The sequence below is a fragment of the Microcebus murinus genome, chromosome 3 (assembly GCF_040939455.1).
Source record: "Microcebus murinus isolate Inina chromosome 3, M.murinus_Inina_mat1.0, whole genome shotgun sequence".
Lineage (NCBI taxonomy): Eukaryota > Metazoa > Chordata > Mammalia > Primates > Cheirogaleidae > Microcebus > Microcebus murinus.
In genome coordinates this window covers 23,473,791-23,499,936 of record NC_134106.1, presented here as the reverse complement: position 1 = coordinate 23,499,936, position 26,146 = coordinate 23,473,791, and the positions used below count along the sequence as shown (strand labels likewise).

At 47.9% G+C, this 26,146-nt stretch overlaps 2 protein-coding genes across 2 annotated transcripts in view; one reads left to right on the top strand and one right to left on the bottom strand.

The window, feature by feature from the left end:
• ALK (ALK receptor tyrosine kinase) overlaps positions 1-26,146 on the top strand; it is a 646,976-nt gene that overhangs the window by 615,249 nt on the left and 5,581 nt on the right. The window contains exons 17-28 of the mRNA XM_012788333.2: positions 189-287; positions 811-963; positions 2,011-2,115; positions 4,000-4,186; positions 4,763-4,853; positions 4,945-5,009; positions 6,769-6,898; positions 10,658-10,755; positions 14,423-14,515; positions 16,729-16,830; positions 25,176-25,310; positions 26,034-26,124. Of these exons, the coding sequence (XP_012643787.2) occupies positions 189-287; positions 811-963; positions 2,011-2,115; positions 4,000-4,186; positions 4,763-4,853; positions 4,945-5,009; positions 6,769-6,898; positions 10,658-10,755; positions 14,423-14,515; positions 16,729-16,830; positions 25,176-25,310; positions 26,034-26,124 (1,349 nt within the window). The remainder of the gene's footprint in view (positions 1-188; positions 288-810; positions 964-2,010; positions 2,116-3,999; positions 4,187-4,762; positions 4,854-4,944; positions 5,010-6,768; positions 6,899-10,657; positions 10,756-14,422; positions 14,516-16,728; positions 16,831-25,175; positions 25,311-26,033; positions 26,125-26,146) is intronic.
• CLIP4 (CAP-Gly domain containing linker protein family member 4) overlaps positions 16,826-26,146 on the bottom strand; it is an 89,832-nt gene continuing 80,511 nt past the window's right edge. Inside the window, exon 17 of the mRNA XM_076000643.1 lies at positions 16,826-16,920. Coding sequence (XP_075856758.1) covers positions 16,872-16,920 — 49 coding nt within the window. The 3' untranslated portion in view covers positions 16,826-16,871. The remainder of the gene's footprint in view (positions 16,921-26,146) is intronic.

Here is a 26,146-nt window from a genome sequence, read left to right as displayed (position 1 = left end):
GGCATCTACTGAGCCAAGTCCCAGTGCAGCTACTGTGCCCTGAGCCTCCTTTCCCTCCCCATCTCCCTGCCCGAGGCCCCCGGGGACCCCCTGGCTTTGGCCAGAGCTGCACGCCCCGCTGATGCGCATGTGTGTTGAGACTTTGGCGCCCACCTCTCTGTGTTAAACTCTTCTTTGGTTTGCCATAGGTGGCAATGCAGCCTCGAACAATGACCCTGAAATGGACGGGGAGGACGGGGTTTCCTTCATCAGTCCCCTGGGCGTCCTATACACCCCGGCTTTAAAAGGTACCCCTCTGCCAGGCAGCGGAACAGACTTCCTTAAGCCAGTCCTGTCCACAGGCTAAAACCTCAGGGTTACTAACAGGCCTCCAGAATACAAAGGCACAATTATGGGTCCCCTGCAGGCAAGTCTTCCGAGGGCTCGCCTCACCCAGTTTTCGGGAAGTTAGCACGTGTGGTTTAAGACACACATGGAGGCAGGATACGGACTGCCAGGAAGGCTGGTCCTGGCAAATGGAGAAATAGCAGCCACATACCTGACCCAGCCACCCTAGGGTCACACAAGTGGACTCTCCCACTTACAAAAACGCAGACATCCGCGGGTACCCACATGTCCTCTGTCCGAGCTTCACTCACCAGATGCATAAGACTTCCCTACCCAGATGTGCTTCCGGCAGCAATGGGACCTAGGAACAGGGACCAGAGAGCCCACGGTGACCAGCTGGAGAGACAGCACGGAGACTGGGAACAGGGTGCAGGGCTGTCCTCACAGGCTCAGCCGAGACTTACCCTCCCTCCTTGTCGCCAGTGATGGAGGGCCACGGGGAAGTGAACATTAAGCATTACCTAAACTGCAGTCACTGTGAGGTAGACGAATGTCACATGGACCCCGAGAGCCACAGGGTCATCTGCTTCTGTGACCACGGGACGGTGCTGGCTGAGGACGGCGTCTCCTGCATTGGTAAGGGGATGGGGCGGGGTGGGGGAGGGGCAGAGCTTGAGCTTTGGCCCACGAATGCAGCTGGTTTCCCGGGGTTCCAGAACACCCCAGACTCAGTTCTGTAAACTTCCTGTCCCTCCCCTGCCTGCCACAGCGCAGGTGCTCTGACCACCGGTGTGTGGAAAGAGGACCACAGCTCCTGACAGAGTCTGCAAAGTCCCCCCGTCCCATCCCTAACCTGGGGCATGAGCACTCTGACATCCTCACCAAGGGGCCATCCCATCTCTACTTGAACACCCCCAGTGACAGGGACCTCACTACTCACAGGGCACTCTGTGCCATCGGGAGTGTCAGGGCCAGGACCCTGAACCTGCTAACTTCCTCTCGTAGGTCTCCTTCCTTACAGTTGCCGGTCAAGTGCAGTGTGTGAAGACAGTGCTCCCTCCGGCTTCACATCTTCTCCTCATTAAATAACCCCAGTCCATACAAGACACAGCTTTGTGTCCCCTCCCACCCTGCAGTCCCTCATCCTGCATGTGTTCCAGCCGTCAGTGCCCCTTTGGAAATGTGGTGTCCAGGCCCCAGCACAGAGGCTGTGTGGACTGGCCCCGGAGGGCACAGGACGCCTCCCCATGCTCCGGGCCCAGCACCCGGGCCACAGGGAAGCACTTCAGCCTCAGAGGGTATAACTGGTGACCCACTCCACTGTCTGGTCATACTGAGTGCCAAGCCACCTGACACCCCCAAATCTCTTCTGTATCCACTTTTGTCTACCTTCCGTCCTCATCCTAGAGTTGTGCACTTGATGTTTGGGACCAACACCCAGAATGGGTTACTCAACCCTGTCAAATCTTCCCTCCACCCAAAAGCTGCTGCTGAAAGCCTGTAAAACCCTGATGAGCCTATGACCTGTCCACGGTCCCCTGAAAAGACAGGGGTGATAAAGTGTCCAGGGAGGGGAAGGAACAGGGGGCCTTTTTCCCAGCTGGGGAGGGTGTTTCTGATTTGGGCCCAGCTCAGAGGAGAAGCAGCGTGGTTGTCAGTGCCCCGTGGGGACCTGTCTTCCAGTGTCGCCAACCCCGGAGCCCCACCTGCCGCTCTCGCTGGTGCTCTCTGTGGTGACCTCCGCCCTCGTGGCCGCCTTGGTCCTGGCTTTCTCTGGCATCATGATCGGTGAGTGCTGCAGCCCTGGGGCTCCTGCCGGGGCAGGAAGGCAGGTCTGAGCAGGGTCTCAGGCTGTGCTGCGGCTGCCAAGGTGTCGCTCTGGCCTATTGGTCCCTGCGATTGGGCGGGGTGGTGATTAGGGTGGCCTGGGCCAAGCCAAACAGAAGGTCCCAACCCTCCCCCCAGCAGAGCAGCCACTGTTCCCTGGAGGAGGCCCCGATTCTGAACCTCAGCCCCTTGTGTAGCCTCCTGGCTGCTGGAGGTGGGGGGCAGGGGTGGACTCTTTAGTAGCAACGCGGTGGCTGAAGCTTGCGCCTGCCCTCAGATCTCACTCCAGTCCTCACGTGCTGTCGTGGGCATGGCTCCTGCTTCGGCTGACTCCCCACGCAGTGCTCAAGCCCCTCGCTGTTCCAGACACCCCCTTTCTGGATGGAGAGAATGGAAAGCTGCTCTCTGTGCATTTCCTCTTGGCCTGTGAGCCGAAGTGAACTGACCTGTGGGTCATCAAGGGCTGCACGTGGTCCTGCCCGGTGCCTACTGCTGGCACGAGGATGGCCAGGACGATGGGCAGAGGCGTGAGGAGGGCAGAGGGAAAGGCCCCTAGGGGGCCTCACAGGCCAGCCCCGGGGGAGGCAGCGGGATCCACAGGTGGATAGGAGATGGCACCATACGTGTGTCCCTGTACATGCCATCCTTCAAGGGTACAGGACGGTAGGAGCTAACACTTGTTGCATGCTTACTACATGCCTGGCGATTTACACATCTCCATTTATTATTAATAACTCTCCAAGTAACCCTGTGATCACGATGGTTGGCACAGGTCACGGAGGAGGGGGCTGAGCACACAGCGGCTGACTCACTTGCACAGGCCGGGAAGTGGGGAGAGCTGGGCTTGACCCGCAGAACCCACACTCCAAATGGCAAGTTCATTTGCTTCACGTGGAGTTGGCCTTACAGACATCCTCACATGTAAGAGCAACTATAACAATGGTCACCCACACTGGGAGAGCACTTCAGAATTTTTCTAAACCATTTTATGTCGGTGAATTCAGACAACCCTAGTGGGTGGGGAGAGGGGGCTTAGGGAAACAGGGCAAGAGTTACCATCCCTGCTTGCAGAAAAGGAAACTGAGGACCAAAGAGGTCACATGACCTGGTCAATGTCACTCAGCTTGTAAGTAGCAGAGGTGGAACAGAGCACAGGTCCTCAGATACCGATTTAGAAATCTTTTCACTAGGGGGCAGTTCTCCAACCATAGGAAACATGGTCGACCAAGGCCCGGGCCACACCCTCAAATCCACTGCTGCATTTGCACTGAGGCTGCCCCACCAGTGACTGAGTGGAGCAGAAATACCAAAGCAGGCCAATTCCTGGAGACATGGGGCTCCTCTGACGGCCGACTTTGGCTCCAGAACTCCCACGGGCCTTGCAGCAACTTCCTCGACTGCATGGCATCTAGGGAGTTTCTACCCACCCTTCCCTCCCGTCTCCTTCTCGTAGGTCAGACTTGCAATAGTCCGACGGTTCCCCGGCCACTCCTGGCACCCTCCCCATTTCCTCTTATAGGCAGTTCCCCTAACAAAATCCTGGCATGTCCAATCCCATCTTGAGTGTGATTCTTGAAGGACTCAAACTGACATGACTGCCTTTTTGATACAATAAAATCTTTTCCATTTATGATCTTAAATTTTACCTTAAATGATGTTTCATTTAAAGATGCACTTTCACATCTGTAATCATTTGTTAGTGTTACTAAGTAAGATGGAAAGGTTTACAGCTTGGGGGAGGAGATGGAGATCCAGGGAGGCTTCCTGGAGGAGGTGGCCTTTGCTGGCCTTCAAGGGCCAGACCGCCTGGTCCAAGCCACAGTGCCACTGACCGTCTGTCTGCAGTGTACCGCCGGAAGCACCAGGAGCTGCAGGCCATGCAGATGGAGCTGCAGAGCCCTGAGTACAAGCTGAGCAAGCTCCGCACTTCGACCATCATGACTGACTACAACCCCAACTACTGCTTTGCCGGCAAGACCTCCTCCATCAGCGACCTGAAGGAGGTGCCGCGGAAAAACATCACTCTCCTGCGGTGAGTGCCCTGCTGCTGTCCTGTGTGTTCACGGAGTTTATATGGGGAGAGGAAACTCACTGGAAGAAATAGGGCTCTCCAAAAACTCCACTCAGGGGGTCCCTCCCAAGCCTGCCTGGCCCACCCCCTTCAGGAGGGACATAGTGCCCCTCCGCTGAGCACCTGGAGAGCAGCCCGAGCCTCCCTCTGTCATTCACTGAAGACACTCCACAGCAAGTATCTGCCAGAGAGCTGTCCCTCCCCAAGGAGCGGGAGCCTCCCCCCGCCCCCCACCGGCCCTGCCGGGGCAAGGGCCATGTCCCTGGCACGTATCAGAGAGCCAGCAACTATTGATTGAATAAACGTTTGAACATTGCCACAAACCCCTGGTTGGAACCTATCTTGGCAGTTTTCTGACAAAGAATGGAGGCCCGGGACTGCATAGCAAAGCAGGTGAAGGATGCCACTCCTGAGCGTGCAAGTTACCCCAGCCTCTCGTGTTTGTCCACTAAATGTGACCCCCAGCCTGGGGGCGCCAGCTGCCTCTTTATCGTGACCCATTTAACTCGGCCTCATCTCGTCTTCTCCTTTGCACAGGGGTCTGGGCCATGGTGCATTCGGGGAGGTGTATGAAGGCCAGGTGTCTGGAATGCCCAGCGACCCCAGCCCCCTGCAAGTGGCTGTAAAGGTAAGAGGCAGGTCCCCTGGAGCCCGACCTGGGCTGCGGTCTCTGCGGGCTACAGCCCTCCGCTCACAGCCTGCTCCCCTTCCGTGCCCAGACGCTGCCCGAGGTGTGCTCCGAGCAGGACGAGCTGGATTTCCTCATGGAAGCCCTGATCATCAGGTAAAGCCACAGAGACACACTCGCACCCCACTGCCGCAAAGAAGGGGGAGACGTCGCCAACAGACAGATGTCTCCAAGGAAAATGGCGCTGTGCCCCGCATGTCCCTCTTCCCCCATAGGAGGCTCCCAAGTACTCTTGACACTTCTTACCAGAGTGGGACAACTCCGGACAGTTGTCTCAGAAAAAAATCTGTGCAACCTAATAACGCCACTGGTAATGCTGCCTGCAAGCAATGCCCCTGTGGTCACCCGCTGGTTGTTGTTCCCTCACTTTTTATTAAGAAATAGAGCATGCTAGTTTTTGACAGTTTTCTTAAGAAACAGAGCATGCTAGTTTTAGCCAATCCTAGCTTGTAGACGTAGTACAAATGTCCCCTAATGTGAGAAGCTAGCTGACCCTAGGTCCACATTGGCAGGGCTGAGTCTCAGCTGGCCTGCACCCTCTAACTCGTGGGTCTGCATTTAAGCTGGGAATCGCAGCGCCTGGGGCTCCAGAGGCCCTCTGCTCCTGCTTGAGGAGGAGGCAGATGTCTGACCTCCAGATCTGGGGGGCCTCATGGCCCCCGATTGAACTGGGAAGCCTCTGAACATGCTGACAGGTGGGGGCAGCTTGGGGTGTCCCCTTGGTGGAATAGGCAGGGGGAACAAGTCCAGGCAATGTGAGTGATGTGCCTGTGGGGTCTAGAGCCACAGGAGAATGTATGGTGGGGTCAACACCTTGCTTTAAAAGTAACATTTATTGGCTGGGTACAGTGGCTCATGCCTATAATCCCAACACTCTGGGAGGCCAAGGTGGGAGGATTGCTTGAAGCCAAGAGCTTGAGACCAATCTGGGTAACATAACAAGACCCCATCTCTACAAAATATTTTTTTAAAAATTAGCGTGGTGATGTGCATCTGTAGTCCCAAAAATTAGCGTGGTGATGTGCATCTGTACTCAGGAGGCTGAGGCAGGAGGATCGCTTGAGCCCAGGAGTTTGAGGCTGCAGTGAGCTATGATTACACCACTGCACTCCAGCCTGGGTGACAGAGCAGACCCTGTCTCAAAAATTTAAAATAAAGTGTTTATTTTCTGATTGTACATGTAGTACATGATTATTGAATAAAACTTGGCAAGTATGGGACTATATGGAAGAAAACTCCAGTCACTCCATGTCACTACCGGGTGATAACTAGCCATTCACTCTGTGTGTGTGCGTGCATGTGCGTTCCCACGTGGAGTCCCCTGGCCCCACTGCCCTGTGGGTCCTGATAGCATCATGTTAACAAAGAAAATCCAAATCTCAGGGTCCCTTGGCCTGACTTGCTCCCTCCCATGAGGAATCCACAGGAGGCTGCATGGACCCATGAGGCCACCCTCCTCTTCCTTTCTCTCTTTCACTCGCTGTCACCTTGCATGGCTCACACTGTCCCTCCTAGAAGCAGTTCCTTCAGCTTCTGCCTGAGCCCCTCCTCAGAGAACTCAACCCTGAATTCTAGCGCTGGTCCAGGCACCGATATCTCTCCTGTCCCCACACTCTCGCCCCAGTGCCTCAGCCACATCCTCCCACTCCAGCCAAATACTCTCCTGCAAACTGAACTCTAGTGGGCCTGGTTTTGATTCTGGCTGTAGGCTCATCCTGGGACCCAGCGCCGGTATTACGGAACACATTTACACAACACGAATACTGAAATGTAACTTTATATCCTACTTCTCCCACTTAAGATTTGCCCAGACTCAGCTCAGTTAAATTTGGTTACATCCCCCTCTGTTCTGCAGCAAATTCAACCACCAGAACATCGTGCGCTGTATCGGGGTGAGCCTGCAGGCCCTGCCCCGGTTCATCCTGCTGGAGCTCATGGCAGGCGGAGACCTCAAGTCCTTCCTCCGAGAGACCCGCCCTCGCCCGGTGAGTGCTTGTGCCAAGGAAAGGAGCAGGGATGGCAGGAGCCAGCCTGGGCAGCCTGGGAGGTGACATTCTCAGCGGGACAGAGGGAGACAGAGCTTGGGCTTGGATGTGGGGGCCTGGCCAGGAGGGAGTGGACAGAGGTGGGTGACAGCTGAGCCCCAGCCCCAGGGAGCTTGTGCAAGGTTCATGCAATGCATTCCGTGACCTGGACCTGTTGTGGTGGCCTGCTGAATCCAGAAAACCCAAACTAGCGACAGACACAGAGGGGAACTTTCACACCAGCCATGTCGCTAACTCAACAAACTGACCTAGGGCAGGTCACTCTGCAGCCACTCATTCTGAACCCACTACCCTCATGCCTCAAATAGAGACAGCAGCACCTGGACGTTCTGACTTTTATAAAAACAAAGTGCTGAAATATTCTGGAAGGTGCTGCATCCGTGTTATGGTTAAGGGGCTAGAGCTTGGGAAGTGAGGAAACCTAGGGTGGACCCAACAACCCCAAGCTCCAGCCCCCGCTTGGCCATTAGACACTCCTGTGGTTTAGGGCAGTCAACCCCTTAGCCTCAGTGTCTGCACAGGTGACAGCGAGGGTGAGAGCAAAACATCTCAAAGGTGGCTCTAAATCATGAAGCACAGCTCCCTGGGTGACCCTGAGTCTAGCACCCACGCCTGTCTCTGGGGTCTTCAGCAGCCCCTGCTCCTTAGGCCTGGAGCCGCACAGGTGCCCGTGGTCAGGCTTGAGGCTTCCTCGAGCTGATGCTAGACTGTGGGGGACCCAGGCAGAGACTAGCACAGCGAGCGCAGTGGCACCCTCCTGCTCCTAGCAAAGCTGAGAAAGACTCACTTTCCCTATAGCCACTTGCTACAGAAGGCCCAGCCTGGTCACACCTCTCTCGGGGACTCACAGTGGGGTGGAAGCCCTGAAAGGGCGAGGCTGATCCAATCTCCACCCTTCGTTGGGCCAATGTCTAATGCCTTTGCCTTAGGAGCCTCCACACTGTTTCTACAAGCCCCTGGCGACCCCTCTTGGCATCTAAGAGGAATCCTATCTTACCCTTTGACAAGATGAGTGTGTGCGCACCTGAGCACACCTGGCAGGAGGGCGGGCCTGGGGAGACGGACTCATGCATCATAACCCTCATTGCGCACCGTTGCCCTCCCCAGAGCTTCCCTGTCTCTCAGCACTGCCCTATGGAGTAGACAGAGCAGAGCTCGCCCCCATTTTATGGATGAGAAAACTGTAGCCAGAAAGGCTGTGCAACTTGCCAAGGCCACACAGGAAGTGGAGGAGCTGGGACTAGAATGCAGCACTTGTGACTCCTGATTCAGTGCTCTCTCTAACCCTCTGTTTACCCAAGGGTCCTCTCTGGGATGCTGTAAAGTGCTAAGGTCAGGCTGTGTCCTTGAGAGCCGACACTGCCAGGTGTCCAGGCGTCCCCTCCAGGAGCCAGGCATCCGCTTCACTGGATGCCCACCACCACCCAGGACAGCAGAGCCTTCGGCCCTCGTGCCCTGAGATTTAGCAGCTGGGCCAGATTTGACTGCTGGCCCAGGTCAAATGGGGGTCACATGCCATCACACTTCGGGGAGAGGCACAGCTCTGGTTTTCTCACTGGACCTTCCTGGGCTTAGGGAAAGAAAGTACTGTGCGTGCAGAGGAGAGAGTCCTCCCCACAAAGGCAGTCTGGAACCCGGCGCTTGGCAAGTCCAAGGAATTTAGGGGCGGGAGGGGCGGGAGTCAGGAGCAGGGCTTCCCTCTCCCGCAGGCAAAGCCATCTCTCTCCTCTGATGATGAGCGATGATTTACATGTCGTCCCAAAGAACAAAGCCCCAGCAAGGAAAGGCGGGTCGTTCGATCTCTCCCCGCCCGCCACCCTCAGCAGGGTCGGAGCAGGAGCCTGCTGCCCAGTTCTGCCCGTTGCCAGCAGGCACCGGGCAGTCACCTACCTTTGGGAGAGCCAATTCTCAGGGTCAGAATCCCACCCACCAAACCTGCTCTTCTAACTCTTGGCTCTACTTTCCCTGGGTGTGGGTCTTATTGCCAACCACACACCCAAGTCTTGGTGCACCCACATCCGGCAGCACCCCAATCATGCTTCTCACCTTCCCGAGCTCCAGCCGTCCCAGCTGAGCTGGTCCTCCCTGGGGTACCTGGCAGAGGAGTGACTGAAGTGTGCTGTTCACTGTCCTCATGTGCTGTACTCTGTAACCTGTGCACTGTAGTCACATACCCTCCGCCCCCTCAGCGGCTCTCTCCTAAGAAGCTCAATTTTAACTCCTTGAATCCCTCCCTACCCCCCAACTCAAATCCTTAAAGCCCAGCTCTGGGCAGCTTTGGCTCTCTCCTTATTAGCTGTGTGACCTGGGTGAGTCACTTAACCTCTCTGTGCACTCAGCCCTCTCATCTTTCATGTGGAGATAACCTTCTCCTAGCTACCTACTGCGCAGCACATCACACCGTCACGGGTCACGCTCCTGGCTTTGCTCTATCCGATGTGAGGCACTGGCAGGGCGCTGCCCATCCCTGCCGTCTGCCCCAGAACTGGAGCACAGTCCTGAGCAGCAAGGCTCCTTTCTGCCTCCCCCAGACCCACACCATTGATCCAAGGAGTCCCGGGAGGGCCCGAGAGTGGCAGAGGAAACCCCAGCAGGCTAAGCCCGCATGCAGACCCTGGTTACATTGCTGGCTGGGTGACTTCCCTGTGGGCACCTCGGGACTAAAGCGCCCAGTGCTCGCTCCACCCTTGAGGATGCGACGTGGACAGGGTCAAGGGCTCTGACTTTCTTAGAAGGAAGAGCAAACTCCAAGAGCATGGGTTTCCTTTAGGGAGTTTGCTCAGGTACTCAAGAGTCAATAGCTTAAACACCTTTCTTGGGGCTTAAACAATCCAACCCAACCCTGCAGCGGGTGAGCTGACTGACCACTGTGCCTTCCTGGGTAGGTATTTGAATCATGCCCCTCTAGGTATAGCCCTAGCTATAGCCCTGAGCTATAATCAACCATCCCACCACCCGATACTCACTGAACATGCAGAGCGTGCCCAGCATTGTGCTGGGAGGGTAAGACCTCAAAGCGGACTCGGGGACACAGTGAAACGCACAGGGAACAGCACAGTGGCTGGGACTCGGCACGAGGATGAGCTGCTGCACACTCGGGGATTTAGGAATTAAAGGGGGACCAAGCTGGGATGTCACGGCTGTCCAGGAAGCCAAGACAGGATGTGCCCAGAGGTGGGGTGACATCTCCTTTTGCATGAAGGAGGCTTCTTGCAGAAAAGCTTGAGATCACTAATCACCCAACATTTTCCAAAAGCTTTTCTTTTTCAATGCACTTTAGCTCTGTTTCTTAAAGAAAAGTAATTTTAAGAATATTTTTTAAACAACATCTTACTCCCTTGGTTTCCTCACAGGCTTGTTTATAGATTTGAGGTATTCAGATGGTTTTGAAGATAGGGGTAGGAGAATGTGCAGGATACATCAAAAGGGGAGGAATCTGCCCCATCCCGGATGCCTGTCGCCCGGCTGCACATTGGCATCACCAGGAAGCTTTCAGGCGTACAAGTGCTGAGCCCACCCCAAGGGACCGATTCCTCTGTCTGGGTTGGAGCCCGGGCATCTGTGTTCCTTTAAACGCCTCCAGGTGATTTCCAACGTGCAGCCGGGGCTGACACCCCTGGAGAGCCCTTGGAGCCAGCATTTCAGACCTTCCCTCTCCCCCACGAGCTTCTGCTCAGTGGCCGCTTCTGTCTCCCGCAGAGCCAGCCCTCCTCCCTGGCCATGCTGGACCTTCTGCACGTGGCTCGGGACATTGCCTGCGGCTGTCAGTATTTAGAGGAGAACCACTTCATCCACCGGTGAGTCAAAGTGAACTTGCCCTTCCCATGCCGTCTTGTGCTTCCCTGTGCGTCTTGAGGGCCCACGTCCCCGTCAGAGCGGAATTCTGGGTGTCTCTCCAGCACACGCTGGATGAGTCCGCTCCATTGTCTTTGAGGGGTAACTTTGTCAGGGCTTCACTTGCCCCACTGTGACAGGGGTATCATAATGTATCCATGCCAGTGCCGGGGACCTGCAAGTTATTCTTGAACTCCTGTGGGGCCTCCTGTCTGTATCTTGAATGTTCAAGTCCTATATCACTTTAAGGTTTCCCCATCTAGAAAACTGGGCTCCTTACAGGGAAGTTAGAAGAATCATGAATACATTTTTGACAATAGATGACTCAAAGGAAAAGACCCTGTTTTATTCATATTTGTATCCCTGGCATATAGTGGGGGCACAATAAATGTTTGTTGGATATGTTACTTTTTTCTAAAATACTCTGAAATGAAGCATAATGATTATTTTCTTTACATTTATACTTCATTTCTGTTACTACAATAATCCTTGTGTTTAAATGCTATTTGGACTGTGACATCATGTCCACACTTGATGCCACAAACATCACAGATCGCACATTGCTTTCCTTGTGGATCTTGGTGACTTTCTCAGTTGACAGCTTGATTCTGAAATCTGAAAAGTAAAATAGATTGTTAGGCTGTTCTCAAGACTCTTCCTTACTGATTTGCTTCTAATTCAGTAAGTAATAACCTGAACTCACAGTCATTTATTAACCCATGTCTTCAAAGAGTTTAAGGCATATTCGTAATGATTAGAATATGTAAGTACAAAGCAGAAAATGAGAGATGCTGTATGAGCTTAGAAACAGAAAAGTATATGGCCAGGCCCAGTGGCTCATGCCTGTAATCCTAGCACTCTGGGAGGCTGAGGCAGGAGGATCACTTAAGGCCAGGAGTTGGAGACCAGCTTGAGCCAAGAGCAAGAACCCCATCTCCACAAAAAAATAGAAAAGTTAGCCAGGCATAGTGGTATACACTTGTAGTCCCAGCTACTCAGGAGACTGAGGCTAGAGGCTGGCTTGAGCCCAGGAGTTGAAGGGGTTGCAGTGAGCTATGATGACACTACTGTACTCTAGCCAGGGTGACAGAGTGAGACCCTGTCTAAAAAAAAAAAGAAAGAAAGCAAAGCATGTTAAGTATATAATAAGCTGTGCTTTCTCCCTAATAAAAATGGGGAAACCAGAGATCAGGAAGTACACTCACCTGAGTTCCCAAAGTCACCCCTGACACAAGGCGATAGAGTCTCTCACAATAACTTATCCTTTTACTGTTGCTTCACCATTTTTGTCTTCAGCTCTTCCTCTTGATTCTAAACCTTTCCAACTCGTGGATCCTCCTGTCTGAGAGAAATAACGGAAGCAAAAGAGGAGCTGGGACCAACTTCAAAGATTGGGTCATTCCTGCTCATCCTTTTCGTTATAGCCAGAACTTTCCCTAAATCTTTCCTCTAGGCTTTGTCGTTGCTCAGTCGAAACAAGGCTGTGCTCTTTCCAGAAGTCATCTGTGGTTAGAGCCATTGTCCCATCTTTCGTCCGAGTCCTTAAAGTCTGGACTCCTGAAGTCACCAGAGCAACCTTAAGTCACCCTTCATTTCTCATAGAGGTCTTCTCTGCTTTTTCATCTCCAGCCCACGGGGGTCACTGCAGCACACAGATCCTCTGGCTGAAGGATCATGTCCATCTTTCCTCGGACCTTTTGAAGTCTGCTTCCCTGGAGTCACAATATGTTTTGACTATAGCCAGCGTTCCCTTGTTATAGATGACACAGGATCACATTCTCTCACCAATCATATCACTTCTGTATCTATAAATAGTCACTGAAGGTCAGAATTAGCTCCCAGAGTAACAGTTTTTTGCTCTTTTATCTTTTTTAAGAAATTAAATTGTTGAAGACCAAATCAAGAATGTACCAGATGATCTGTTTTAAGCAAAAGAAAACATCTGGCAGAAATTGTCCATCTCAATCAAAGCTTGTCTTCTGGAGTAATTTGGTCATTTGTATTCAGAAAGCAGCCTTTACATCTTCCTACTAACTAAGAGATCTGGGGTACACACGACAACAGAGCCCTCCAGTGCTCTCCTCCCTCCCCCTGTATCTGCCCTCACATTCACGGGCTTCCACACACCCGCGCTTCCTGAATTCAGAGTGGAACTCCCTCACCAGATCCACGTGCTTCCAATTTTTTATTAGATCAGTTTCCTTTGCACATAGTTTATTGCCATTTCAAGAATGATGTGTCATTCTATCAACTCTTGGTGTGTTCTATGATATTATATTTACTTTCTTGCCCTTAAATTCAAGATCACTTTTTTAAACAATCATTCCATACACATCAGCATAAAAACCTTTCTGGAGCCATAAATATTGTTCCTGGTCTACTTTGCCATATTTCTCTTGAGAATTAATGGCTATGTCCAGCTATATTTCTTCTTTTTGATGTCACATGTGCTATGCCTTTATGGTTTTATGGGGGCATTTTATACACCATCGCCCCTCAAAATCCAACTTAAACCTTCTGGATCAGGTCAATGGCATTAACAACATCCCATTGTTCTTATATCCTCAGCCACGATCTTCAATCCAGATCATATTTTTTTAATACTATCTTAACAGCCAGTTGTTTATCCTATAAGTCGTTTCTCAACCAAGGACCAGAATCTTCACGAAACCAACTGAATATGAAAACTCCACCTGTGGCCCCTAAGCACTTCTTATTTTTTCCTGCACAGGACTTTAATATTATTAGAGACCCATTCCAGACTTCTAGCTGCATCCTTCATTCCCACATGCATGCCGACAGTGAGTGAGCAGTCGGAGAGGAGAAGTGGATGAGTTCTGGAAAGCTTTTGGCCACGTCTCAGAGGCCTGCCACAGGAAAACGGGCCATCTGCAGCCCAACGACAAAGACAACTTCATAACTTGAAAGAAGTGATTCTTCAGCCACGTGGCTTAGCAAAAGCTTTAGATAAAACCATGGATATGAGAACCATCATGGCTTATTTCTTTTTTTTTTTTTTTTTTTTGTTTGTTTGTGGCTGGGTTACAGTTTATTTGGCTTATTTCTTTAAAAACTAGAACTCTTTAGGAATATCTTAAACTACTTGAATTTGATACCATAGAAGTCATGCTATTTTAAAGCACTCCTTCAAACAACGGGCAGAAACCAACCAGTGGTCTATAGAAAACAAATAGCATTTCTTATGCTTTCTACATTATGTGCTTTTTAGCTTATTGTTTTAATAAAATGAGAATAATAGTAGCACCCTGTATTTTATAGGGTGGTTGTGAGAATTAGACATGAAGTACTTACAATAATGCTTAGCACATAGTAAAAGGCCAGCAAATTCTAGCTCCTACTATAATTATCTCATTATTATTGTCCCATTAAACATTTTCAATCATTTCCCCTATCCTTTTCCATTTTCCTGTTAGTTCTGAGGCCTAGAATTGGTAACACTATTTCTTTCACACTGAAGTATATAATATAACAGAGGAAAAATATAGGGTAGAGCAGGGAACTATTTGAACTTCACATTGGAGGTAAAAATCCTAGCAATGGCTATTGTACATTTATCTTCCCAGGGGTAAAATTAAGAAATGCAATTTTGCTTTTTTTTTTTCTTCCCAGGGACATTGCTGCCAGGAACTGCCTCTTGACCTGTCCAGGCCCTGGAAGAGTGGCCAAGATTGGAGACTTTGGAATGGCCCGAGACATCTACAGGTGAGTCACGACTGCCAGGACGCACCCAGGCCCGTCTCCTCCAGCGCACCCTCCCGCCTCCCCGAGACAATGGGATGGGGCCGCTTGTGCGTTACATCATCTCCCAGGACCTTGTCAACTTGCCCCTTAAAATGTCATTAAGTTCCTTTCCAGGATATGGAAAACCATGATTAGTGCCCAAACATGAAGGTCTAAATCTAGGATCGTGCTGCCTCCAATAACTGCCACCAAGTTCTTAAGTAGATTGTCTTTCTGGTTCCAACGCTCTAATCCTGCCACGACCGGAGAACACAGAAAAACTTGGATACTTGATGCAGAAAAAGCTTCCAAGTAAACTTTATTGAACCTCCTCAACCCCTCTTATCAAGACTCAGGAACTCTAAGTGGTCACAGCACCCACCACCCCAGGCACCAGCACCCCAGAGCTGGCAGGTGCTGGGCCCGGCACCCACACTAGGAGCCCTGGGAGGGGCTCAAAGCGACAGACTCTTACTTAGCTCAGCTTCTTTTCTTCTTCTATCATATTCTCACTGCTACATAAAAAATCATCATCATTTTTTCAATTTTAAAAACTAATACTACTTTCATTGAACTTTATCCCACCTTCTCTTCCCAACTCCTAGAGTTGTTCCCCCCCCCACCTTAGTTTTTTACAACATTGACTTGCTACACAAGCTAAATAAGTCACTGCTTTGCACAGTCACTAACTACCCGCTCCCTAGCTCACAGGGGTAGAGTGAGGGGTGATGTTACCCAGAGCTTTAACTCTTTCAAGAAAAAGGGAGATGGATCCAGACAGCCCCGAAGTCCTCGGTCAGAAGTGGTCACTATCCCCAGGGTTAGCGTGCCGATGCCGTCACGTTGCCCACGGCAGCAGCACGTGGAAGACTGAGCTAGTAAAGTCCTCTCTGGAGCCACGTGCCGCTGCTGTGCGTCACACTCCCCTCACACGCTCCGCTTCATCTTCTGCCACCGGAGTCTCGGCGTTCCTTCCCCTCCTTTCTCAGAAGACGCTGGGACAGCCTCGTTTCCAACACAAACGCTGCAGTGTCACTTCCCCAGCCCTGTTATCCACCTCTTCCTTCCCAGCCTCAGCTCTGACAGCTGCCAGCCCTGGGCTCCAACCACCCTAAGTTACCTATAGTCCCACAGGTCCCCACAGACCCTGTACCCTGCGCAACTGCGTGGGTCAGGAATGTGCTTCCAGGACAGCTTCGTGACCACTCAGCCCCACAGGCACCCCTCTGAGCAGCTTTCCCTGCACCTGACCCCTGCCTCGAAGACAATGAATCAATTCTTTACTTGTGTCACTTTGTATATATCTGCATTATCATGTGTTTTGCTCTGTACTGCAATTGTGTATATATCCATTTCTTTCATGAAACTGTGTCCTTAGGAAAGAGACACCGTGACTCATTCATGTCCTCAGCACATGGCAGAGTACCTGATACATACTAAACATACAGCACATGTTTCTTAAGGTAATTCATTAATGTAAGCAGCTGGCAGGAAGCTGCCTGCCATTACACACCCAGGCAGGAGAATACCAGGCTAGCCATGCAACTGGCTTAAAAGGCAGATGAGTTAATTTATGGGCTTTTGTCAGTGAGTTGCATTAATGACTTTACTGATAAAAGCTAATAAATTCATTCATCTACCTTTTAAGCCAACTCTGCACCCAGCTCTGTGGTTCTTTTGTCTGGGAATGTTATGGGAGCAGCCTCCAGACAGCTGTCGAGATTATTTGTTGGTTGCCTATATTGAACTAAATGCTGTATGAGTTGCCATGAAGGATCCAAAATGAATGAAACACAAGCCCTGCTCTCAGTTCTCCCATTTTAGATCTTGCATTACTGCAGATCATCAGAAACACACTGTACTTATAAGGTTAGAGTAATGTTATTCATTGTGAGTTATAATAAACAAAATCCAACAGGGAAATCTAAACATCTGCTAGCAGGTACCTTAGTCATTGCATAGATCTTTTCTTCTGTGCTCTAGCGGGCTGTTCTGTCTCCTATTAAATGACACCACAGCTCTTAACTAAATGATCTGTGTGCCCCTGCTCTCCTCCTGAACCACCAAGGACCCCTCATTAATTTCAATCCTTTAATGTGCAGACGGTATTGTTGCCACTTTCTTAAGTTTCCTGGCAGAGTTGTTGCTTAGTGCCATCTCCAGATCCCAGATTGGTTTTCCTCTTCTCCCCACAGAGCGAGCTACTACAGGAAGGGAGGCTGTGCAATGCTGCCCGTTAAGTGGATGCCCCCCGAGGCCTTCATGGAAGGAATATTCACTTCTAAAACAGACACGTGGTGAGTCTTTCTGCTACCCTCCACCAGGTATGACTGTGGCCTTAAGGCGGTGCTCTTGGGCCAAATGATTCCACTCTCAGCAGGGAGACCCTATGTCAGTAGGAAGGAGAAGAGAAGAATTAATACCTCCCACAACAGCGGTTCTCAGATGTTGGCATAGCTCAGAATCAGCAGAAAGGCTTGATAAAATGCAGATTACTGGACAGCACCCGGGGAGTTTATGACTCAGAAGTCCTGACACTGGGCTGAGACTTTGCATTTCTAACAAGTTCCCAAGTGATGCCGGCATTGCTGGCTGGGGGACCACATGCTGAGAGCCACATGTAGTTTTCAATGGCAGACTGAACCTGTGCTCCCTCTCAAGGTACACATACACACACACACACACACACACACACACACACAAACCCCAGCAAAGGGAGCATTTTAATTGCATTAAACCCCACAAGAACAAAGAAGACATCGATGACAACATTTTGGAAACTGGGAAGCTCATGGACAAATGCCACCTTGCTGAGGAGACTAGCAAGCTGGTATCTAAACCAATGGTTTGGGTCCAGAAGCAGGCTGGTTCACTCTGCCTGAGAGTCCCAGAAAGGCTCAGGAATTGAAAGTAGAGGTGCAGCAAACAGGAAAATTAGTTCAAGGTCTGTTTAAGGAGTAACTAAGAGGTCTAACAAGCCGTCCCTCACCTGAAGCTGCTGACTGCCCCTCCTCTATCCTCAGCGTGAGACTGAAGAGATTCACCTGGTCTCTCTGGTCTTGGGGACACAGACCTCACCAAAAGCGAGGTCCTCTAGGATAAGCAGGAATACTTCTTAAAAGCCTACCTATAACTTCATGATGACACTCTTCCACAGTCTACCTGTGGAAGGGTGTGCTGTAGCCTTTGTCCCCTCAGCACCAAGAACACTGGCCGCCAGGCAGTCCAGGGGACATTGGAGGAACCGACCAACAAAGAGAAACTACGGAAACGGTACTGACAAGGGGGCCACCAGCGTAGCAGGCTGAATGGTGACCACCCAAAGGTATCAGGCCTAACTCAGAAGCCCAGAACTGTTACCTTAGAAGAAGAAAGGGTCCTTGCAGATGTCATTGAGGGTCTTAAGGTGGAGTAGTTGTCCTGGATTACCCGGGTGGACCCTAAATGCCACCACAGTGTTCTTGTAAGAGAGGGCAGGAGATTTCACACACAGGAGAGGAGGAGGCTGCGTGACCGAGGTGTAGACTGGAATGACGCGGCCACAAGTCAAGGAACACCGGCAGCCACCAGAAGCTGGAGGAAGCAAGGAACAGAGTCTCCCCAGAGCCTCTGGGCGGGCACAGCCCCGCCGACAGGCTGATTTCAGCCCGTGCTCCCCATTGCAGACGCGCGGCCTTCAGAACTGGGAGAGAATGAACTTACATTGTTTTAAGCCAGTGGCTGTGTGGCAATTTTTGACAGCAGGCACAGAAAACTAACATGCCCAGCAAAACAATCAAGCTAGCTGCCCGCCTGCTGACAAGTCTCACTCACCTAGAACTTTCCATCTGCTTCTTACTGTCCCAGTCTTCAAATATGAACAGACAGCCAAGAATCAACATGTGAGAAAAGAGTCTAATCTGAAGAAAACAAGCTTTTAAAAAGGAACTTAGAGGAAGAAAAATGTAAAACACTTAGGAAAACTTTTTTAAAAACTATAATATCCTCAGAAAGATAAACAATATTGCCACCATAAACAGAGGATAAAAGGTTATTTAAAATAATACTTTTAGGCCGGGCATGGTGGCTCACACCTGTAATCCTAACACTCTGGGAGGCCAAGGCAGGAGGATCATTTTAGCTCAGGAGTTCAAGACCAGCCTGAGCAAGAGCGAAACCCTGTCTCCATTAAAAATAGAAAGAAGGCCGGGCGTGGTGGCTCATGCCTGTAATCCTAGCACTCTGGGAGGCTGAGGCGGGCGGATTGCTCGAGGTCAGGAGTTCGAAACCAGCCTGAGCAAGAGCGAGACCCCGTCTCTACTATCAATAGAAAGAAATTAATTGGCCAACTAATATATATAGAAAAACTTAGCCGGGCATGGTGGCACATGCCTGTAGTCCCAGCTACTTGGGAGGCTGAGGCAGGAGGATCGCCTGAGCCCAGGAGTTTGAGGTTGCTGTGAGCAAGGCTACCCCCACGGCACTCACCCTAGCCTGGGCAACAGAGTGAGACTCTGTCTCAAAAAAAAAAAAAAAAATAGAAAGAAATTAGCTGCACAACTAAAAATATATAGAAAAAAATTAGCCAGGCATGGTGGTGCGTGCCTATAGTCCCAGCTACTCGGGAGGCTGAGGCCGGAGGATCGTTTGAGCCCAGGAGTTTGAGGTTGCTGTGAGCTAGGCTAACGCCACAGCACTACAGCCCAGGCAACAGAGTGAGACTCTGTCTCAAAAAAATAAAAATAATACATTTAAGAGGGAAAAGCTCTTGGAAATAAAAATATGATAGCAGCCCTCAAGGAGAGAGAGTATAACCCCTCTGAAGCCCATGTGGGCTGCAGGCAAAGAGTGCAGGGTGGAGGAGAAAAGGAAAACTCCACAGTGGACAGACCTGATTAACACAACCTCTGCCAGGTGGTCAAGGTCAACATCAACAGTGACAATAAGTCATGTTGACAGCATGTACCCTTGATCTGGTGTGATGAAAATGGCATTTTGGCTCTGTGGTCTTTCTCCCCAAATCTCATAAGCCCACTCTAATCATGAAAAAACAAATCTAAATTGAGGGGGTTCTATAAAAATCCCTGACCAGCATCCCTCCACCCTGTCAAGGTCATAAAGAACAAGGAAAGTCTTAGAAGGTGTCATGGTAGAGAGGAGCCCAAGAAAACATGACAACTAAATGTAAGATGATGTATTAATGGGATTCTGGAATAGAAAAAGGAGATTCATTAAAAACTAAGGAAATCTGAATAGTATATGAGTTTTGGTCAATAATGCCTTAATAATGGTTCATTAATTATAACAAATGTATGTATTATAATAATGTGATGCTAAAAATAGCAGGGCCTGAGTGTGGGTGACATGGGAACACTTTGTATTCACAATGTCTTCAAACTTTGAACTGTTCTGAAAAATAAAGTTTTTTAAAAAAAAAATATGACAGAATTGTAAAATAGCAAGGTTGGGATATGGAGCTATATAAATCTTATAGAAAAGAAAACAACTATAAAGAGTTGGGAAAGAAAAGATAAGAAAATCAAGAGGATTAGATCAATAGATCCAATTAGCTGACAAAATAGGAGTCCCAGAAAGATCAAAGAAATAACTCAAGATTTCCTAGAACAGGACGCAAATTTCCAGAATGAAAGCATTCCCTGAGTGCCAAGCACCACGGATAAAAAGGACCACATGAGAGAACATCATCATCATGAAATTTCAGAGCAATGGTGATGAAGAGTGTGCAAGCTTCCAAAGAAAAAATATAATAATTAAAAGGAAAAATGGCCAAAGATTAAAGATAGGGAATCCAAATGACATCGAATATCTTACCAGCAACACAGGAAAGCCAGGAAGATGGTGAATGAACGTCCTCCACGTTCTAAAACCCTGACTGATGTGGAGATAATGTCATCAGGCAGTATAGCCACAAAGGCCAGAGCCCCCTTTCTGACTCTCGTTGGGAGCCTTTGTTGTTTGTAAGCCAGTGAGATTTGGCTTAGCCTAACCGAGTGGTTCTCAAAGTGTGGTCCACAGTTCGGCCACAGCAGCATTGCCTGGGAACTTGCTGGAAAGGCACATTCTCAGCCCCCACCTCCAGGCCTAAGGAAACAGAAACTCTAGGGCTGCAGCCCAGCAATCTGCATTTTAACAAGCCTGCCTGGTGATTCTGACGTGCACCAAAGCTAGAGCGCCAGCAACCTCGCCTCTCCAGAGACAGAGAGTAATTTAAGTCATTAAGTAATTGCCTTTAACACATGCAAATTCTATGACCCAACATTCTAGTTTTAAGTGTTGCCACAAATAGACTTGGGCAAGGATGTTCATCTGCAACATTGTTTACAGCAGAGAAAAAGCAAAAACAACCTAACCACCCCTCAAGTAGGGGATGGGAAAATAAACAGTGGTTTACTTGCCGGTAGGCAAACTATTCAGCAGTGTAAAAGAACATACCAAACAAACCTACCACAAATCTTTATCAACATAGATGGATCTCAAAAACAATGTTTAGTGGGAAAACATAAGGTACAAAAAGGAGTAGGATATCATTTATGTATAATTCCACAAAACAAAACAAAAAATAAGTCCATAATATAGAGTCTTTATTGTTTATGCTCTCACACATTATTTCAAAATGTGAAAACATACAGGGAGGGTTACATTCCAACTTCGGTGGAGGGGAGGGAGGGAGGGAGGAAGGATGGAGGTGGGGCTTACCTGTATGTATTTTATTTCTTCAAAAAGAAAGGGAGAACTGACACAAATAAGTCAAAACATTAACATCCAGATACACGGATATCTATTATATTACTTTTATTTCTCAAGGCTTACATTGTTTCATGAATAAAGTGCTTAAGCGAATGAATTATGTAACTTCAGATACTGGTAAGTGCTATGAGACAAGAAAGCGGAAGCTGTTCTGTTACAGCAAAGGTGGAGGGGAAGGCTCCCTGGAGGAGGTGACTTCAATAGGAAAGACAGCAGGAGCAGACCATGGGAACAAGCCCAGCTTGCTGGAGGATTGCGGGGGAAGGAAGACAGCCTTCGTGGCCAGAGCTGAGGGAGCCCAGGGCGAGTGGCAGTTGGGAAGAAGTGTCAGGCAGGGTGAGGACCAGCGGTGCCCTAGAACTCACAGGAGGGAACGTGGAGTTTGCTCCAAGCACATTGGGAAGCCAGTGGAGGACTGTAAGCAGGAGTGCAACGTGATCTTTGTTTTCTTAAAAATCCCTCTGGCTGCCATTGGAAATAGAGTAGAGGTGGGTAAGAGAAAGGTGAGAGATGAGGGGCTTTGTCTTGGCCGTGGCAGTGGAGGTCGTGCCAGGCGGTCAGATTCACGATCTCCCTTGAGGGCAGAGTTACAGGACTGCCAGTGCTGGGTGTGGAGGGGGCGGGGGTGTGAGAGTGGAGTCAAGGATGACTCCCAGGTTTGGAGCTTGAGCAAACGGAGGGGCAGAAGTGCCGCTGAACAGGGAAAGAAAAAAGAAGATGGTTTGGGTGCAGAAAGAGTTCTGCCTGTACAGGTTAAGTTGAAGTTGCCTGTTAAAACTGGCCAGTGGTGATGAGTGGGTACTGATATATGGACCTGAAGCTCAGAGAATTGCAAAGACTGTGGAACCTGCTGCTGGACACTTAAGGATAGTACAAGAATCTCTGGCTCCTGTCTTTCCTAAGAACATGCCTCACCCTCGCCCTCTACCACACCTGGAGACGATCTCCCACCCCCAGGTTGTGATCAAAGGACAATAAAATTCAGCTTTTAAGGGCTGATACAGCACAGTTCATGATCTTAACAATGTTTGCATCATATTATGCTATCTTAATTGATTTGAATATTTAAAATAGTTTAATCAGCAATCATTTATGCTATTTCTATAATTTCAGGCAGAGCAAGTTTAATACCAAGAGAGTAAGAATGGGATTTTAAAAAATACTTATTTTTATTTGATTTTGAATGCTTTGATGCAAAGCTTTGAGCTTCGTTCCTCCTATTTAGGGCAGGCTTGCAAGTGATTAAAGAACCATCTATCATACAAAATATAGATTTACCTTATCTGTAGGGGTGGCTAGATAAAATACAAATGGCCAGTTAAAACTGAATTTCAGATGCACATTAAACAGCTTTTTAGTTTAAGTATGACCCATATAATATTTGGGATATACTTATACTAAAACAAGTAATTGTTATTTATCTAGAATTCAAATTTAACTGGTACTCCTGCATTGTCATTTGTAAATATGATAATCCTACTTGCCTGGAATTATCAAAGTTCTACAATCAATACTACTTCCTGTTCTCTTGAACTCTAAACTAAGAAAATAAGGATTTACTTGCAATCTATATTCTAGTTCTCTCAAAGAATACTATGATCTATATTTATCTATTTACAAGCAGAAAACATATAGCTGTAATTCTTTAGGCCTTGTTGCCAGTTTCTTACTTGTTTGATTTTGCCTGTTTTGTTTTGCCTTGGAGGACAGAAATACCACCAAACAGAGAGCAAAAATATATGTGCCAGGCAATCTATAGGTAGTAGAATCAAGAAATCTAATAATGTGTTCCAGCTCATCTCAGCGTAGCTGTATAATAATCTCTGCTTCAACCTTCTCACCTGAAAAATATAGAAAATATCTTTGCCCAATCCTTCTCACTAGAGTCTTCGAAATTTCACCAAGATGACAACAATAAAAGCACTTCACGTCTCTTAGAAGATGAAGAGCTATAGTTCTCTATAATTTTTTGTGGTAATATTTATTTACATCAGAAAACTACAACCAGATGCTAAAACAAAGATAGGCTTTCCTTATCAAAAAGCTAACAATTAAATTAAAGGTTTAAATTTTAATCAAAATATCAAAGAAGATTATTTTGGAACATGATAAAAATCATCTTAAAGCTTATTTAAAACAAATAACAAATAAGAAATCAAATATTTTTTTAAAAAGACAAATAAGATAAAAAAATACCCTATCAGATATTAAAGCAAATACACAAAAAGTAAAATGGAATAATACCAATCCAAGAAGCAGACAAACAGATGGATGAAGAGACAGCCCTGAAACAGACCTGTTTTTAATCATAAGTCAATAGGTAAGGGGGAAATTATTTTATGAATAGTAAAGTATAGCTGTTTAGAAAAACAAATCAATTTAGATCCTTACCTCACACTGTACACCAAGTTAAATTCTTACTGGATTTGAGAAGAGAGAAAAACACTAAAAGAAAATAGCAAATATTTATCTATGGTGAAGGGAAGATTGTTTAACTATAAAATAAATGGAGGAAATCACAAAATTTTTAAAAAATAGATATGACTACTTAATAAAAAACTTTGGTATGTCAAAAAGTAAAATAGAAAGCAACTAATGGAAGCATTTTAATTTTTGATAAAGGGTTAACATCTTTCTATGTAAAGAGTATCTACAAATCAAAAATAAAATTGAAAGATACCAAAAAAATTTGCCTCAGTGGATTAAAATGGGCAAAAGATATGAATAGACAATTCACAGGAGAAAAAAAATGACGTGAATTAATAAACAAACACTTGGGAAGACATTCAACCATGTTGAATGTCAACAAGCATAAACATAATTCAAGTCAATAAACATAATTTAAAATGTTCTACCTTGCCTTAAAATCAGCAAGAGTTGTCATCATTAATAAGAACACTCAATATTGGTGAGGGTGCCTTACTACTGCACGATATTGGTAGATGAACAGACACTTTTGGAAATCAAATCAACAATATGCATCAAGAATTTTTCAATGTTCATATTCTTTTGATCTAGTTATTCTACTAGAATGATCTATCCTACATTGTACTAGATTATCTTAATCTAGTAATTCAGAGAATTTATCCTAAGGAAATCCTCCTTTCAAAAATGCTTCAAGATGTTCATCATAGTATTTTAAATATTTTAAATATTTTGAAAATTGAAAACCATGTGGAAATGATAAGGCAAATTATGGCACAGCTACTCAATGGAACGTTTTATACAGACTTTTCAAATTCTATTTATAAAATATATTAAAATGGAAAATGTTAGCCGGGCGCGGTGGCTCATGCCTGTAATCCTAGCTCTCTGGGAGGCTGAGGCGGGCGGATTGCTCGAGGTCAGGAGTTCGAAACCAGCCTGAGCAAGTGCGAGACCCCGTCTCTACTATAAATAGAAAGAAAGAAATTAATTGGCCAACTAATATATATAGAAAAAATTAGCCGGGCATGGTGGCGCATGCCTGTAGTCCCAGCTACTTGGGAGGCTGAGGCAGAAGGATTGCTTGAGCCCAGGAGTTTGAGGTTGCTGTGAGCTAGGCTGACGCCACGGCACTCACTCTAGCCCGGGCAACAAAGCGAGACTCTGTCTCAAAAAAAAAAAAAAAAATGGAAAATGTTCATAATGAAATGTGCAAAAATATCAAGGTTCAAAATTACACATTGAATATAATTGCAACTAAGTAAAAAAAAATCTAAGCACGGAAACGTGACTGAAACAAAAAAAAAACGTAACAGTGGTTATCTTTTAATGGAGCATCTTTTTTCTGCATCTTAAGAATTCTCTCTCATGGAAAAAGTTATAATGAAAAAAGATTAAAATGTTACATCTGTGTGTGCATGTGCGTGCGTGTGTGTCCACATCCGTGTCCCTATCTTCTGTCCTGTGCCAGGTCCTTTGGAGTGCTGCTGTGGGAGATATTTTCTCTTGGATATATGCCATACCCTAGCAAGAGCAACCAGGAAGTTCTGGAGTTCGTCACCAGTGGAGGACGGATGGATCCACCTAAGAACTGCCCTGGGCCTGTGTATGACTCTTTTAGGAACATTTCTACTAGTTACTAAGCACAGTTTTTCTTTCTTAAAAATATCTGGGGCCACCTGTGCTTCTTTAAAATAAAAGAGCAGATGGTTGTCCTCACTCAAAGTGCCCCAAGGTAGGAATGTGTCTGTGACTTGAATGAGATGGGTCAGTCTTCCAGCCCTTCAAAAGCAATAATGCCAACCCAGACAAAGTGTCCACTCTCCAGCTTGAGGCTACAGACTCACCGCCTCTATCACTGCGTCTACACCCCTCAAGCGCCTCCTAGGAATCTGTGTCCCAGATTCAGCCCCTGCAGCCCCTCACCGTATGTCTGAGTCTCCTTTAAAGATCACCATTCCCTGAGCTTTCTGCTGCCCTGTCTGGCATCCCTCATCTCCTTCCCACAAGCAAAGCAGATGGGAAATAGAATCAGAATATTCTGTCCCAGAAGTGGCTTGAATTCAGGAACGGAAGGAAGGGAGCCATATTTAACATAAACTCCAGGATGTCAGTGTCCAGGCGCTTTGGTTATTATACCTTTACACCTGGGCGCCATTCCTTGGCTTATCAGCAGGGGGCAGCATATGCCAACCACATGGGACCTAGATGAGTTCCCATCCTCATAGACATTTGTGCCAACTCTGGTCCCAATTATAAAAGTGCTAGGAGAAATGCATTTTTCATCCCGTGCTTCTCTTGATTTTAATTAACCTGCTTATTCTTTTAGATACCGGATAATGACTCAGTGCTGGCAACATCAGCCTGAAGACAGGCCCAATTTTGCCATAATTTTGGAGAGGATTGAATACTGCACCCAGGTATACACGTTTTTTTTCCCCT